General features: G+C 35.0%; 1 protein-coding gene across 3 annotated transcripts in view; it reads left to right on the forward strand.

The window, feature by feature from the left end:
• Positions 1–17132, forward strand: part of LOC128233463 (diacylglycerol kinase beta-like) — a 94911-nt gene that overhangs the window by 62955 nt on the left and 14824 nt on the right. For all 3 annotated transcript variants that reach the window (XM_052947142.1, XM_052947140.1, XM_052947139.1), the window contains exons 11-14: positions 1869–1957; positions 13039–13155; positions 14669–14833; positions 15252–15343. In XM_052947142.1, coding sequence (XP_052803102.1) covers positions 1869–1957; positions 13039–13155; positions 14669–14833; positions 15252–15343 — 463 coding nt within the window. The remainder of the gene's footprint in view (positions 1–1868; positions 1958–13038; positions 13156–14668; positions 14834–15251; positions 15344–17132) is intronic.

Raw genomic sequence — 17132 nt, forward strand, 5'->3', positions numbered from 1 at the left:
TGCATACATTTCCAGTATTTCATATTTCTATATATTCTTCCAGTGTTTCATATTTCTACATATATTTCCAGTATTTCATATTTCGGCATATACTTCCGGTATTTCATATTTCTACATATATTTCCAGTATTTCATATTTCTACATATACTTTCAGTATTTCATATTTCGGCATATACTTCCAGTATTTCATATTTCTGCATTCATTTCCAGTATTTCATATTTTTACATATACTTTCAGTATTTCATAATTCTGCATACACTTCCAGTATTTCATATTTCTGCATATATTTCCAGTATTTCATAGTTCTGCATATAATTCCATTATTTCATATTTCGGCATATACTTTCAGTATTTCATATTTCTGCATACACTTCCAGTATTTCATATGTCTGCATAAACTTCCAGTATATCATATTTCTACTTATACTACCAGTATTTCATATTTCTACATATGCTTCCAGTATTTCATATTTCTACATATACTTCCAGTATTTCATATTTCGGCATATACTTCCAGTTTTTCATATTTCTGCATTCATTTCCAGTATTTCATATTTTTACATATACTTTCAGTATTTCATAATTCTGCATACACTTCCAGTATTTCATATTTCTGCATATATTTCCAGTATTTCATAGTTCTGCATATAATTCCATTATTTCATATTTCGGCATATACTTTCAGTATTTCATAATTCTGCATAAACTTCCAGTATTTCATATTTCTGCATATATTTCCAGTATTTCATAGTTCTGCATATAATTCCATTATTTCATATTTCGGCATATACTTTCAGTATTTCATATTTCTGCATACACTTCCAGTATTTCATATGTCTGCATAAACTTCCAGTATATCATATTTCTACTTATACTACCAGTATTTCATATGTCTGCTTATACTTCCAGTATTTCATATTTCGGCATATACTTCCAGTTTTTCATATTTCTACATATACTTCCAGTATTTCATATGTCTGCATATACTTCCAGTATTTCATATTTCTGCTTATACTTCCTGTATTTCATATGTCTGCATATACTTCCAGTATTTCATATGTCTGCATATACTTCCAGTATTTCATATTTCTGCTTATACTTCCTGTATTTCATATTTCTGCTTATACTTCCTGTATTTCATATGTCTGCATATACTTCCAGTATTTCATATGTCTGCATATACTTCCAGTATTTCATATGTCTGCATATACTTCCAGTATTTCATATGTCTGCATATACTTCCAGTATTTCATATGTCTGCATATACTTCCAGTATTTCATATGTCTGCATACACTTCCAGTATTTCATATGTCTGCATAAACTTCCAGTATATCATATTTCTACTTATACTACCAGTATTTCATATTTCTACATAAACTTCCAGTATTTCATATTTCTACATATACTTCCAGTATTTCATATTTCGGCATATACTTCCAGTTTTTCATATTTCTACATATACTTCCAGTATTTCATATGTCTGCATAAACTTCCAGTATTTCATATTTCTGCTTATACTTCCTGTATTTCATATATACGTACCTGCTTTACTTTCAGTATTTCATAGTTCTGCATAAACTTCCAGTATTTCATAGTTCTCCATAAACTTCCAGTATTCAATTGTTCTGCATATACTTCCAGTATTTCATAGTTCTGCATAACATTCCAGTATTTCATAGTTCTGCATACACTTCCAGTATTTCATACGTCTACATACACTTCCAGTATTTCATATTTCTGCATATTCTTCCAATATTTCATATGTCTTCATACACTTCCAATATTTCATATGTCTGCATAAACTTCCAGTATTTCATATTTCTTCATACACTTCCAGTATTTCATATTTCTGCTTATACTTTCAGTTTGTAAATACACTGTTCATGAGCGTTGTGTGCATCGAGCTCCAGCCTCCTGTATCACCACATATGTGAAATCAAAAAAGACGTCGCAGGTAGGTTGAACACCCTGAACGTTTCAGTGTCTGTGATGCATATCTATTGGCTGGCCTACAATATACTTGAGTTGAGCTATTCAGCTCATTTTGGCTGAAACTGTTTCTTACTTTAGCTCAAATTGTTTCTTATCTTAACTGCTCAAATTGTTTCTTTGCTGGCTGCTCAAAATGTTTCTTTTCTTAGCTGAAATTGTTATTTATCTTAGCTCAAATGTTTTCTTATCGTTGCTCAAATTGTTTTTAATCTTAGCTCAAATTTTATAATATCTCAAACTTTTATTAATCTTAGCTCTTCTTCTTTTTTGGATGTTTTTTTTACATGGATGTCTTTCATTCGAGTAAAAAAAATTGACTTTTTTTATAAGTAAAGCATTTTTTTGATATGCCATTTGTTTTTAATCCAAGTTAATTTTAGTTATCAAAATAAAAACAGCTCTAATGTTATAGAAAGTATAATTTTGGCCTTTAAATATTTATCTTGGCAAATAGCTGTTAAATAATCTTGCTGCAGATTATTGTTTAAAAGTTTTTACTCTTTATGTTATACATAAAAGTGTGTAGCTTGAGCTACAGTTTAGGAGTTTGTTTGATCTTCCGAAGAAGCCATATTAAACCGTTAGTATTAAAGTAAAAAGATCAGTTAAAAGCTATGAATGAGTGGTCCTTGGGTGGTCTTCTTCTAGATTCCTTCAATAAAAGTGGTACATGCAGAACTCTGTTTGCAATGGCAACCGAAAGGAAAAACTTTGAAACTATTCTTCTTAGAAACTGCTGGCCCGATTTCAACATTATTTTGCAGAAATGATCCGTAGGTGGCCCTGTATCAGTTTCCTTCACCCCATATTGATTCGTAAAACACCTGGCCTGCAGGGGGTGGTCTACTTTTCATGATACCTATATGTCTCTCCGCTGGACAGTTCAGAGAATTTTTTTTTTATATAATTACTTTTACAATCATTGATGATATCAACTTAAAACTTCATGGATTCATTCACAGTTACAATGTGATTGACAAGTTATATAACTCTAACTTAAATATTGTAAGAGTTATGGCCCTTTGTAACATTTTTATCAAATACATATTTTTCATGGTTTTATAAGCCCATTGAAAAAACAGGACGCATTAAAGTTTCACCTATGGTGTACAGGTGTGGGGCATCCAGTATGTTGTCCGATCAAAAACCCTTTGTCCAATCAGGTGAGCGATATAGGGCCATCTTTGCCCTCTTGTTAGCTCGACTATTCGAAGAATAAGGAGAGCTATACTACTCACCCTGGCGTCGGCGTTGGCGTCGGCGTTGGCTTCACACTTTGGTTAAGGTTTTGCATGTAAGCACCTTTAAGTCATTATCTGAGTAAATACATCAGTTATTGCATTGAAACTTTGGATATGTATTCCCAACTATCTTACATACTAAATTAATGAAGTTAGATAACAATTATTTGAATATAATGCAAATAGTAGGCCTTTATTATTCGACTTAGAAATTCTGGTTAAGGTTTTGCGTGTAAGCACACATAGGTTAATATCTCAGCAACTACTTGAGGTATTGCATTGATACTTGATACAATGGTAGTCAACCATCCAACCTACTAAATTAACCAAGTAAGATAACTCTAGTTTGCATTTAATGCAAATAATTGCCCTTTATTATTCGACTTAGAAATTCTGGTTAAGGTTTTGCGTGTAAGCACACATAGGTTAATATCTCAGCAACTACTTGAGGTATTGCATTGAGACTTTATACAATGGTAGTCAACCATCCAACCTACTTAATTAACCAAGTTAGATAACTCTAGTTTGCATTTAATGCAAAATAATTGCCCTTTATTATTTGACTTAGAAATTCTTGTTAAGGTTTTGCATGTTACCACATTTAAGTCAATATCTCAGCAAATATATCATGTATTGCATTGAAACATTAGATATGTATTCCCAGATAACACTTTTTTTGAATATAATGCAAATTATGGGCCTTTATTATTTGACTTAGAAATTCTGGTTAAGGTTTTGCATGTAACCACTTTTAAGTCAATAACGCAGCAAATACGTCATGTATTGCATTAAAAATTTACACACAGGCTCCCATCTATTTAACCTTCTTATTTAATCAAGTAAGATAACTCTATCTTTTATACTATATAATTTTTGCCCCTTTATTATGCGACTTAGAAATTCTGGTTAAGGTCTTGCATGTTAGCACACATAGGATAATATCTCAGCAACTATTTGATGTATTGCATTGAGACTTTATACAATGGTATTCAACCACCCAACTTAATTGAATAACCAAGTTAGATAACTGTATTTTGCAAATAATGGCCCTTTATTATTAGACTTAGAAATTCTCGTTGATATTTTGCATGGAACGACATTTATGTTTATATCTCAGCACACCATGTATTGCATTGAAATCTAATCTAACAGTGATTCATGCATGTTTCGCCAAAACTTTTCAATCCTTACATTGAAAAGCGGCGGAATAGTCGAGCGCGCTGTCTCTGTGACAGCTCTTGTTTTAATACCATTTTGACCCTTTTCCAATTTTCTATATCTCCTTTTTGTTTAGAATTTTGACACTTTAAATGAGCTATTATTTCCTGTATCTTTCAGGTCAAATAGTATTTTGACACTTTTCCAATGAGCTATTATTTTCTGTCTCTTTCAGGTCAAATAGTAATTTCACACTTTTTCCAATGAGCTATTATTTTCTGTCACTACCCTATTTAAATAACATTTTGACACTTGACCAATGAGCTAGTATTTTTTGTCTCTTTCAGGTCAAAAGGTATTTTGACACTTTTCCAATGAGCTATTATTTTCTGTCTCTTTCAGGTCAAATAGTAATTTCACACTTTTTCCAATGAGCTATTATTTTCTGTCTCTTCCCTGTTAAAATAACATTATGACACTTGACCAATGAATAAGTATTTTCTGTTCAGTTAGTTATTCTTTGTGAGATATTCTTTACCAATGACTTCTAATGTTTATGGGCTATTTACAGTGGCAATATACACACAATCATTATAAACAATGTCTCAGTATGTTTTGCAAGAAAGTATATCATTTTTGAAAGAAAAACAAATAACTTGTCAACTCCCTTTTTTTAGCAAAGAAGTTGAGATATTGTCATATTCATATTAACATAATGATTGTCATAGCATACTTAAACTTTGATGTTAGCCATAACTTGAAAACTGTTGAACATATCAAAATGAAACTTGGTACACATGTTCAATGTGACAATACACACATTTCAACAAAATCTAATATCTCTGGCAAAACTATTTTTAAAGCTATGCCCCTTATTAAACAGACAAGTAACAAATGGCCAAGCGTTAGCAATTGTTTGAAGTGCTCATTTGAATCTTTCTATCATTTCACTTCTGACATCATAATCTTCATTTTTGTCTTGTGTTCTATTTCTGAAGCAGCCACTTCAGGTACGTAAAACCGTGTGACTAGTAGTTTCATGGAAAATGTTCAAACAAAATGCCTCTTTCTCTCATAGCCACTCTTTTACAAGAATATTTTAAATTTGTTTTATCTTACCTTTTCAGTTGTTCTTGAAATTTCTCTCTATCTACTGGCATTTTATTTGACCAAATGGTTTGACTTAAGTCGGGGTAGAAAATCTGGGGCCCATTTCAACAAGAATTCTAGGAGCAAATTTGTACCTAGGAGAGAAAACATTCAATTAGGCAGTTCTACTGTTCATTATCTCTCCTACAAAATTGCTCCTAAGAATCTTGATGAATCTCTGTCCTGATGTGTAAGTGTTGTACAGAATTGACTCTATTGTCGCCCCTTAAAAGATTTACATAATACACCTTTCCTTTATGTCAATTACACCCTTATTGTTTTATCTACATAAAGATAATGTCATATGGTGTACTTAAGTTAATAGATTGAGTTTCATTAAGCACATTTCAGTTGTGCTATGAAATGTTATAGCGTAGGTAAATTAACACTGCTTCATATGAACATATGAGGCTAGAAGTTGTCCATAATCATGGTGAATACTTTGTCCTTATTTGGTGCTTCTTGGAAAATATTTCTGATCTACAGCAATTATTTTGATCCTGATATGAGTAATTACTATGATTTGTTACAGTGCCTCTAAACAGTGCTTGGATACTGTGACTCAACAAAGTCCTTGGTTACAGTGCCTTTTCACAATAAAAGGTTACTGTACCAAAACAATGATGTACACTATTATTGGTTACTATGCCTCTTCACAGTTCTTAGTTGCTGTGCCTCTACACAATGATTGGTTACTGTGCCTCTGATTGGTTACTGTGCCTCTGATTGATTACTGTGCCTCTACACACTGATTGGTTACTGTGCCTCTGATTGATTACTGTGCCTCTACACAATGATTGGTTACTGTGCCTCTGATTGGTTACTGTGCCTCTGATTTATTACTGTGCCTCTACACACTGATTGGTTACTGTGCCTCTGATTGATTACTGTGCCTCTACACAATGATTGGTTACTGTGCCTCTGATTGATTACTGTGCCTCTGATTGGTTACTGTGGCTCTGATTGATTACTGTGCCTCTATACAATGATCTACACACTGATTGGTTACTGTGCCTCTGATTGATTACTGTGCCTCTACACAATGATCTACACAATGATTGGTTACTGTGCCTCTGATTGATTACTGTGCCTCTACACAATGATCTACACAATGATTGATTACTGTGCCTCTGATTGGTTACTGTGCCTCTGATTGATTACTGTGCCTCTACACAATGATTGGTTACTGTGCCTCTGATTGGTTACTGTGCCTCTGATTGATTACTGTGCCTCTACACAATGATCTACACAATGATTGGTTACTGTGCCTCTACACAATGATTGGTTACTGTACCTCTACACAATGATTGGTTACTGTGCCTCTGATGGGTTACTGTGCCTCTACACACTGATTGGTTACTGTGCCTCTGATTACTGTGCCTCTACATAATGATTGGTTACTGTGCCTCTACACAATGATTAGTTACTGTGCCTCTACACAATGACCTACACAATGATTGGTTATTGTGCCTCTGATTGGTTACAGTGCTTTTACACAATGAGCTACACAATGATTGGGTTATGTGCCTTTTCACAGTGTTCAGTTACTGTGCCTCTACACAGTGTTCAGTTACTGTGCCTCTACACAGTGCTTGGTTACTGTGCCTCTACACAATGATTTACACAATGATTGGTTACTGTGCCTCTTCACAGTGCTTGGTTACTGTGTTTGTACACAATGATCTACACAATGATTGGTTACTGTGCCTCTACACAATATTTGGTTACTGTTCCGCTACACAATGATTGATTAATGCACTTCTTCAGTGTTCAGTTACTGTGGCTCTACACAAATGATCTATGCAATGATTGGTTACAATGCCTTTACACACTGATTGTGTAATGTGCCTCTACACACTGATTGGTTAATGTCCCTCTACACACTGATTGGTTCATGTGCCTCTACAGACTGATTGGTTACTGTGCCTCTACATACTGATTGGTTAATGTCCCTCTACACACTGATTGGTTAATGTGCCTCTACACAGTGATTGGTTAATGTGCCTCTACACACTGATTGGTTAATGTGCCTCTACACAGTGATTGGTTAATGTGCCTCTACACACTGATTGGTTACAATACCTCTTCACACTGATTGGTTAATGTGCCTCTACACACTGATTGGTTACAATACCTCTACACACTGATTGGTTACTGTGCCTCTACACACTGATTGGTTACAATTCCTCTACACACTGATTGGTTAATGTGCCTCTACACACTGATTGGTTACAATACCTCTACACACTGATTGGTTAATGTGCCTCTACGCAGTGGTTGGTTAATGTCCCTCTACACACTGATTGGTTACTGTGCCTCTACACACTGATTGGTTAATGTGCCTCTACACAGTGGTTGGTTAATGTGCCTCTACACACTGATTGGTTACTGTGCCTCTACACACTGATTGGTTACAATTCCTCTACACACTGATTGGTTAATGTGCCTCTACACACTGATTGGTTACAATACCTCTACACACTGATTGGTTAATGTACCTCTACGCAGTGATTGGTTTATGTGCCTCTACACACTAATTGGTTACAATACCTCTACACACTGATTGGTTAATGTGCCTCTACACACTGATTGGTTACAATACCTCTACACACTGATTGGTTAATGTGCCTCTACGCAGTGGTTGGTTAATGTCCCTCTACACACTGATTGGTTAATGTGCCTCTACGCAGTGGTTGGTTAATGTCCCTCTACACACTGATTGGTTACTGTGCCTCTACACACTGATTGGTTACTGTGCCTCTCCACACTGATTGGTTACTGTGCCTCTACACACTGATTGGTTAATGTGTCTCTACACACTGATTGGTTACAATACCTCTACACACTGATTGGTTAATGTGCCTCTACACACTGATTGGTTACAATACCTCTACACACTGATTGGTTAATGTGCCTCTACGCAGTGGTTGGTTAATATCCCTCTACACACTGATTGGTTAATGTGCCTCTACGCAGTGGTTGGTTAATATCCCTCTACACACTGATTGGTTACTGTGCCTCTACACACTGACTTGTTACTGTGCCTCTACACACTGATTGGTTACTGTGCCTCTAAACTGATTGGTTAACACAAACCATGATTGCTGTACTGTTGTACATTTGGTGTCACCATCATTGATGTTTAGAAACAACTTAAATGTTGGCTTCAACTGAAACCGTTGAAGATAATTATAAAAAAAACAACATGAAAGTTTGTAAATTTGTTCACAATTTCAAAAGAACAATTTATTTTGTAGCAAGCCCCATTGCTGTGGTTCAAATATAAGATGTTGCTCCAGATATGTTTTCTAAGCCAGGTGGCTGTATTACCGATATACACACGTATCCATTTCATGTAGGTAGTCAAGTCAAGGATAAAAACTAAAGTAGAATTGTCCATTTTCTCGGTCTGCGTAAAATCAATATTCTTTGTCAACATCTAAATAGGTAAGAACTCACATAGAAATGTTCGCACCTATGTAGAATATTTCTGTTTTAAGAGTTCAGACCTGTATTCCTTTGACTTACAATCCTATGTGAGCTGAATCTAATAGAGACGGGTGTTGGTATCCGCTTACTGTGCCCTTGCTTTACTGTTCATGTCTGTGTTTTCATAATGTGGGACAATATTGTATGACTATGTACTTTCAAATTGAAAAAGGTATTATGTCAAGAGAAAAGATACTGTTTTTACACCTTAGAAAGGGAAGTTCAGCTAGTTAATTAAAATAATAGCTATTTATGTTATCATTTTTTTGTGGTTTGCAGAAATGATGCTTTGCTTTTATGGCGCAGCATGGCATGTAGTTATGCAGTTTTATTTTTGTCATGTTTGAAACATACAATAGAAATTGTCTAGAAAATCATACAATAGAAATTGTGTAGAATAGCCATACTATTAAAGTGTTGTTTTTTTAATTAATTTAATATAGGGGGAAAGTTTTTTTAATTAATTTAATATAGGGGGAAATGGATGTTTTGAAGTCTTGATATTATAAAATTCCTTTTGTTAAGAGAAATTAGTTTAATGTATTTTAAATGACACTTGTTGCCTTCATTTGCAAACATAAAAAAGCAATTGAATGAAACTAACTTTGACATAGGTAAAGAAAGGGTCAGGGATTGAACAGAGAGAGAGAGGGAGACGGAGGGATAGAAATTGAAAACTAAGAAAGATTGGGTCAGGAATTGAATAGAGAGAGGGTCAGAAATTGAACACACAAAGAAAGAGAGGGTCATAAACTGATCACATACAGAAGGAGAGGGTCAAATTAAACATGTACAGAAAGAGATGGTCAGAAAGGAAACACATCAAGAGAGGGTCAGAAATGAAACTCATCAAGAGAGGGTCAGAAAAGAAAAAAAAAGAGGGTCGAAAATTAAACACATCAGGGATGATAAAATTCCGGATTAATCCTGAATTCCGGATTTAAGGCCTCACATATCGATTTTGAGATTAATGTAAATCCGTTGAACTTTTTTTCTAGGGTGGAAGGGTACAGGGAGCGATTCGAGCTCAGTTCGAACAATATGGGTACGAAAGGTGAGTTTTCCGGAAGTGTAAAGCCGGAAATTAACGAAACTATTTACGTCTTGGCAATCGAGCTATATGATTGGTTAAGATAGCATCCGGTGATAACGGAAATTACCGATGGGACTAGAATACAGTATCCGGATGATCGTATCCGGATATGACAGATGACGAAGATGAATAAACAGGTATTGGAAAATTGGAAATAAAACGACCACCACCAACTTCTAAAAACATCGAGTCGTCGATTTTAAGGGTACATATGCCATTTATTTTTTAGAGAAATTCCCGAAACGTTTCTTTTTAAGTTAATAGAAAGTGATCAAACTGAGAATGAATTTTGCGCATGTAGCATTATTTCGGACATCCCGATTCGGATTGTGTCATTATAATCGATTTTTATTTTACAAATTTTATTTGGCTGATTGAAATTTACGCTGTAAACCGTTCCATTATTATTCTCATAATTTTTGAAGCATTGTTCTCAATAAGAATGGGCTGTTGACCTTAATGGGAGGTTCAAATGAAAATTGGTTTGGTTCAAATTGAAAAAAAAAATGAATAAATATTTTGTAGTAGTAATATTTATTACATAGAGGCAGTCATTTTATTTTCTATTTGAGGCAGTTCAATAAAACTTCTTGAGGACCCAGTTTGAGTGAGATTTAAATTCTATAGTTGTAATTTGTATTTCTAGGTATGTTGATGGTTAGAAAAGTCAGGGATGAACAGACACCTCAGCCAGTTCATCCAGTTGTTCCTGTCAATGACTGACAATTCAATCCAGAGGTCATGATACTTGGATTTATGGCTGAACATGCTCCCTGGCACCACAGTAGTGTGTCTTACTGAAGACACTTGCCAAAGATACAAAAGCTCTCAGCGAATTAAAACTTCAAAGGTGTACAGCATCATACAAGATGACTTACAAAGTGGCTAGCCATTTCAATGATGAACATGTGGAGGAGTTAATGGATCTCGATTTTGTTTCAACTAAGACAAATCAACAAACACAAACAATGAGAAAACTGTTGCAGCTATTTTTCTGCTATAGAGAAAGAAATAGTGTTGAGACATTTGGCCTCCTTAAAAATCACAAGGGCTGATTCTGAATCAATTTTCATAGAATTTGAAAGCCTGTTTGAGAGACTTGAACTGCTGTGGGACAATCTAGTCTGTGTGCTACTGGACTCATGTAACACCATGAGGGGAAAAAATCTGGCTTGGGGACCAGAATACGTCAATGTCCACCATGTCCACAACGGCTACGCTGCCAAAGCATTTAAGTCCCGTTTAGATATTACTTGGAATAATATGTATAATAATTAATAGATTATATTCTCATCAAATGTGCAGAAAATGGAATAAATACTCTTATGATACATAAAAATTGAATAAATAACACTTTTACAATATACATTTGCAAGCATGATAATTGATATGTTGTTCATTATTATAAATCAAACATCCCACAGTGTAGACTGTTCATACATAGGCATTTGATCATAGCCAGTTGAGTTTTATGGGAAGTGGACAACTGAACCAAAATGTCAGGTACATGTCTAATGCCTGTGACTTCAGGTAAAAAAAAAAGTAAATTTAAAGTTTGTTTAAAGACAAAGGTGTTAAACTTCACTGCTAAGATTCCTGATAATTGTTCTGATTGAGGATGTTTCGTGTTGAACATAATCATATCTACCAAACCGAAAGGTGTACTCCTTGAACACTATTCTAAGGCAGAAAAGGGTATTAGAATCCCTGAAATACAGAAAGCTTCGGGGGGCTTCACCCCCCTTCTCCGTTTAAGAGAAATTAGTTTAATGTATTTTAAATGACACTTGTTGCCTTCATTTGCAAACATAAAAAAGTAATTGAATGAAACTAACTTTGACATTGGTAAAGAAAGAGTCAGGGATTGAACAGAGAGAGAGAGGGAGACGGAGGGTCAGAAATTGAAAACTAAGAATGATTGGAATTGAACAGAGAGAGGGTCAGAAATTGAACACACAGAGAAAGAGAGGGTCATAAATTGATCACATACAGAAGGAGAGGGTCAAATTAAACACATACAGAAAGAGATGGTCAGAAATGAAACACATCAAGAGCGCATACATGTGATAACGTCCCGGACGTCCGGGATAGTCCCGGAAATCGTATCTCTGTCACGGAGTCACGGAGGGTGCATGTTTGTCCCCGAAAGTCATAAAAAAAAAACGAAAAAAAAAATCTCGGAATCGATTATCTTAATTTTACCAATGCAAGTCAGCTATTTTGCCTGTCCGGGACACTGGTCGTAAAACACAGGACATGTTGACACTAATCCGTTAATTGGTACGTGTGTCGTCGAGGTCATCATCAATCATCCGATAATTGATCTATTGGCCTATTGTTGTGCTTAACGAGTCGGGGAGGGTTCTTGTATACAAATTCATTGTTTTCACATGGATTTGTTTGGTCTTATGAATGATAGCTTTTAATTGATGAATTGATATTTTTCACACATTTTACCGACAAACGAGCATGAAGGTAAGTTCAAAGAAAGTGACAAAATGAGTAAAAAAACAAAATTAAAACACGGAAAACATCCCATATTCCATTCAAATTTCAAAGTCGATACGTCGTTATACTTTAAACAACTTAAAACAACTGACGCGTCCATAAGGAATTTTAGTGTTTTGAACTTTTTTTCGAACTATCGTTGTGTATTTTTACGCCGAAAAAAAACTGACGATATGGGGTTTACAGGTGGTTATATAGAGTGCTTTAATCATGTGACCATGGTAAGTCACGTGATCGCTTTATACAGCCGATTGTTGACACATTTCTATCAAAATTATATGCATCTCCAAACGGAAAAAAGCTCATCAACTGGAAAATCTTCTTGATTGTCTGGAAAATATTGTGTGTCATAAATTGCAAACGTTTTGAATGTTCGACAGAAACTAAATATTTCTGCTATTGCAGGTGATGAATCATCATTGGGTGGAAGGCAACTGCTCGGGAAGATGTGACAAGTGTCACAAGTCCATCAAATTCTGTAATGGTGTCACAGGGCTACACTGCAGATGGTGCCATCTAACTGTAAGTATTTTAAAACTGATTTTGATATAATATTATATACATTGTAACAAGAGTAAGTGTTACAAGCCCATCATATTTTGTAATGGTGTCAGAGGGCTTCACTGCCAAAGTGCCCTCTTTCTATACGTACATTTTTTCCAGTCATTCAATTTTTAGCTCCCCTAAGCATGTGCAGAAGGTTCAGATCAGAAAACCAGGGTTTTATAAGGGCCCTCCTATTAGGGAATTTACACACCAGTGTATGCATTGATTTATTAGCCAGATGAATAGAGCAAAGATATCTTCAAGATACATGGAAATAAAAATCTGTGTCGGGCTATAAAATTCAATTTATTGTAATTGTATCTAAAAAGTCTTACTTCTTGCATTTACATCATAAAGTCGGTGAGAACTTGCTCAATTAGTTTAAAAAGATATTAAAAATTTAAGTGCTATGTTATGTTGCAAGTTTAGTATATCATGAAAAAAAGATACAGGCAACATTTTTATACTTTCCATTGTTGAAATTGAGACAAATAGGTTAAGTTAGAAATACATCAAGTATATTTAGAAGCTTGAACAGATAATAGAGTTTAAGTGCTCATAAAAATATTCACGTAAGAGGTAACGTTTCTCATCTGTCACGTTTTCAAAGCTAAACTTAAATTGGTCGTTGTCAATGCCTTCTATTGGAGGCATAATTATTGCAAAATGTTTATATGTTGATTGTTTTGTAACAATAGTTAGAAAAGCAAGATTATTTTAGATGGCAACAAATTGCGATAGTCATGTATAAAAATTAGGAGGTCAAATGATAGTTATGGTTAGTGTTCAAAGTTGGTCTCAATGATAAATCTTGCCGCCAGTCACTTTTAGAAGACTACTAATAAACGCTAACATTCTAAGTGTTCAGTGCAAATGCTTATATATGGTCAAGTGCGCATGGGTGAGTTATTAAAAAAATCATTTCATAATACAAATTAATAACAATATACTGTCCGTGTTTTCAGACCATTATGACAATGTAGCAGGTGCACTGTAGCACATTATGTGTTTGCAACAGAATCATGGACATGAGTGATGATCGCTGATTAAAATAGTTATTACCTCTTCATTTGTCTGGTCTTTATATAACTGTTTTCATTGAATACTCCTTTATGACTGTACTTATAGAAATAAAGCTTTGATAAAAGGAGGGGGGGGGGGGGGAGAGGAAAAAAACAAACTTCACTGACTAGTCTAAGAAATACCACAACTGGTCTATACTTCTGTAGTAAATGAAAAATACTATCATTGTTATATGTACAATCAAACTACCCAAGGGATACTGTTACACTGGTTGCTTTAGACAGGTGACCACTAAATGCAAGTGTGGATTTTCAGAACAGCATGTGTTTAGATCATGATATAAAGAATCATCACTAGTGTAGTAGACTAAAGCAGCCATTAATGTTCACCAGCCCAAACTGGTTGTCAAGGCAGGTTATACTGTGGAAAAACATGAGAGTGTATCATAAATTTCTTAATATTTCAGCTGCATAACCGATGTGCATCCCAAGTGAAGCCAGAGTGTGACCTGGGTCCCAACAGGGACCACATCCTGCCCCCGACAGCCATCTGCCCTGCAGTTTTGGACCGAAAAACAGGCGAGAAACGTGCTCTCACCCGTACTGACTCGACTGTGTTTGATGGCTCTGCTGTAAGTAGGCAAAAACATTATATGGATAGTCTTTTATAATTCATCTCATAGTTTTTAGCTGGATTTTTCATCCTCAATAAACGTACAGCGTCACATTTGTTACATTGAAAACATTAAGGCTTTAATGCAGTTTCTGCATTAAACCCTTGTTAAATTAAGTATATGTATTACAAGCTTCTATCATCACTTGATGTAAATCATATGTCTCTGAAAATTTAGTAGAATTCCCTTAATTAACAATTATGCATTGAAGGCATTTTCAAAAACTGGATGAGCACCTAGTATGTAAGAGGATGCCCTGATTTAGAGAGAAAATACTGTCATAGTAACGGTTTTGATCGCCATGGAAATATAATTTGAAGAGGTCATTCTGTCAGTGTCATTTATATCTGAAACATATTGTTTATGTGCCTTCCAGGGTCAGAGCTCGTTCCAGATCAGTCCTGTTGACAATGCTCATCCTCTTCTTGTGTTCGTGAATCCGAAAAGTGGCGGCAAGCAGGGCTCCAGGTGAGTCCTTTATATAGTTCTTTAAAACTGATTTATCTTACATTTGTGAAAAAAGCTGGCATGTTGCTATGCAAGAGTTTTGTGGTATATTGTTAGGAAGACCAGAGTGCCCAGTGCCCAGAGGGAACGCACTATATGTCCATGGCGTAGAGAGCGCTATGTCCGTTACTCATGGATATTACATTGTTTGGAAAAGGGAAGGCGTATTTGCAAAACTAATATAAAATAAGGGTTCAAAATTGGGATATCTTTTGACTACGGTAGTTGTGAGAAAGAGAATAATTATTTTGACTCTGTCACTAGGGTTGGAAAAGAGGGCAATGTCTTTCACTCTGTCACTAGGGTTGGAAAAGAGGATAATGTCTCACTCTGTCACTAGGTTTGGAAAAAAGGGAAATGTCTTTCACTCGGTCACTTGGGTTGGAACCGAGGGTAATGTCTTTCACTCTGTCACTAGGGTTGGAACAGAGGGTAATGTCTTTCACTCTGTCACTAGGGTTGGAAAAGGAGGTAAAGATCATTCACTCTGTCACTAGGGTTGGAAAAGAGGGTAATGTCTTTCACTCTGTCACTAGGGTTGGAAAAGGAGGTAAAGATCATTCACTCTGTCACTAGGGTTGGAACAGAGGGTAATGTCTTTCACTCTGTCACTAGGGTTGGAAAAGGAGGTAAAGATCATTCACTCTGTCACTAGGGTTGGAAAAGAGGGGAATGTCTTTCACTCTGTCACTAGGGTTGGAAAAGGAGGTAAAGATCATTCACTCTGTCACTAGGGTTGGAAAAGGGGTTTTTTGTTTTTCACGTAAACTGTGTCCTCTTCATTGGGAAAATATTATGAATTTTTGGGATAAATGAACACTTTTTGGCAAGGGGAAACAGCCTTTAGAAGGCAGTAAAATGCACCAAGGAAAATCACTGTAAGAGGTCAGGTAATAATACATCGGTACACATATGGGTGACATCAGTATTTTCATTAACAAAATAATTGTGATCTATTGATGGGACAGATTGTGCTTGGCAGTTTGTCATTAATATGTTTTGAGTTATAATGCAGGCTTTTATGAAAACATCTGAAAGTTTGACATTTAAAGGTTCTGAATTCAGAATAAAAATTGTTTGATACTTTTGAAAAAATAATTCATCACTAAAGCGAAATAAATAAAAAAGAGTTTCTGCTTATGGAATAATTTCCGGTTAAATTTCCAAAATTAAAATGAAATCATTGAAATTATTTTTCCGATGAAAACCTATAATGTTTATGAGCGGCTTATTTGATTAGTTTGTGAACAATTAGTTTTTCATTTCCTGGTTCATGGAATTGGCATTCTTCAGTTTTCTTTAGTTTATAATATCATTTGTCACAAAAAAAAGATTTATGGCACAATGAACTCTTTTGTACTGTTTGGAAAGATATAAAAGATTAAACAACAACTGGCACACACAATACCTTAAACTTTATTATTTCCTGGTTGGTTTCCAATTGAATGTATGGATTTTATTAATTAATCTTCCGTGAACCTGAAGAATCTTACGTAACTGTCATTTGTCATTGAAAGATCATTAACTTGCACATCTTGTGATTTCCGTATATTTTTTGTGGTAAAATGGGAAAGGCATTATTACAAGGAACTGCAGTTTGGTTTTTCCTCACATACTTATGGAAAAAACTTATCAAGAATAGAAATAATATCCGTAGTAAACTCGTTATTTCCTGATTCTGTGTCACACAACAATATGTACAAATCTGCTCTCCCAAATTTTACAAAAGAAATAGTGTATTTGCCTGTGA

This window comes from Mya arenaria, chromosome 5, assembly GCF_026914265.1.
Source record: "Mya arenaria isolate MELC-2E11 chromosome 5, ASM2691426v1".
In the NCBI taxonomy this organism is placed as follows: domain Eukaryota; kingdom Metazoa; phylum Mollusca; class Bivalvia; order Myida; family Myidae; genus Mya; species Mya arenaria.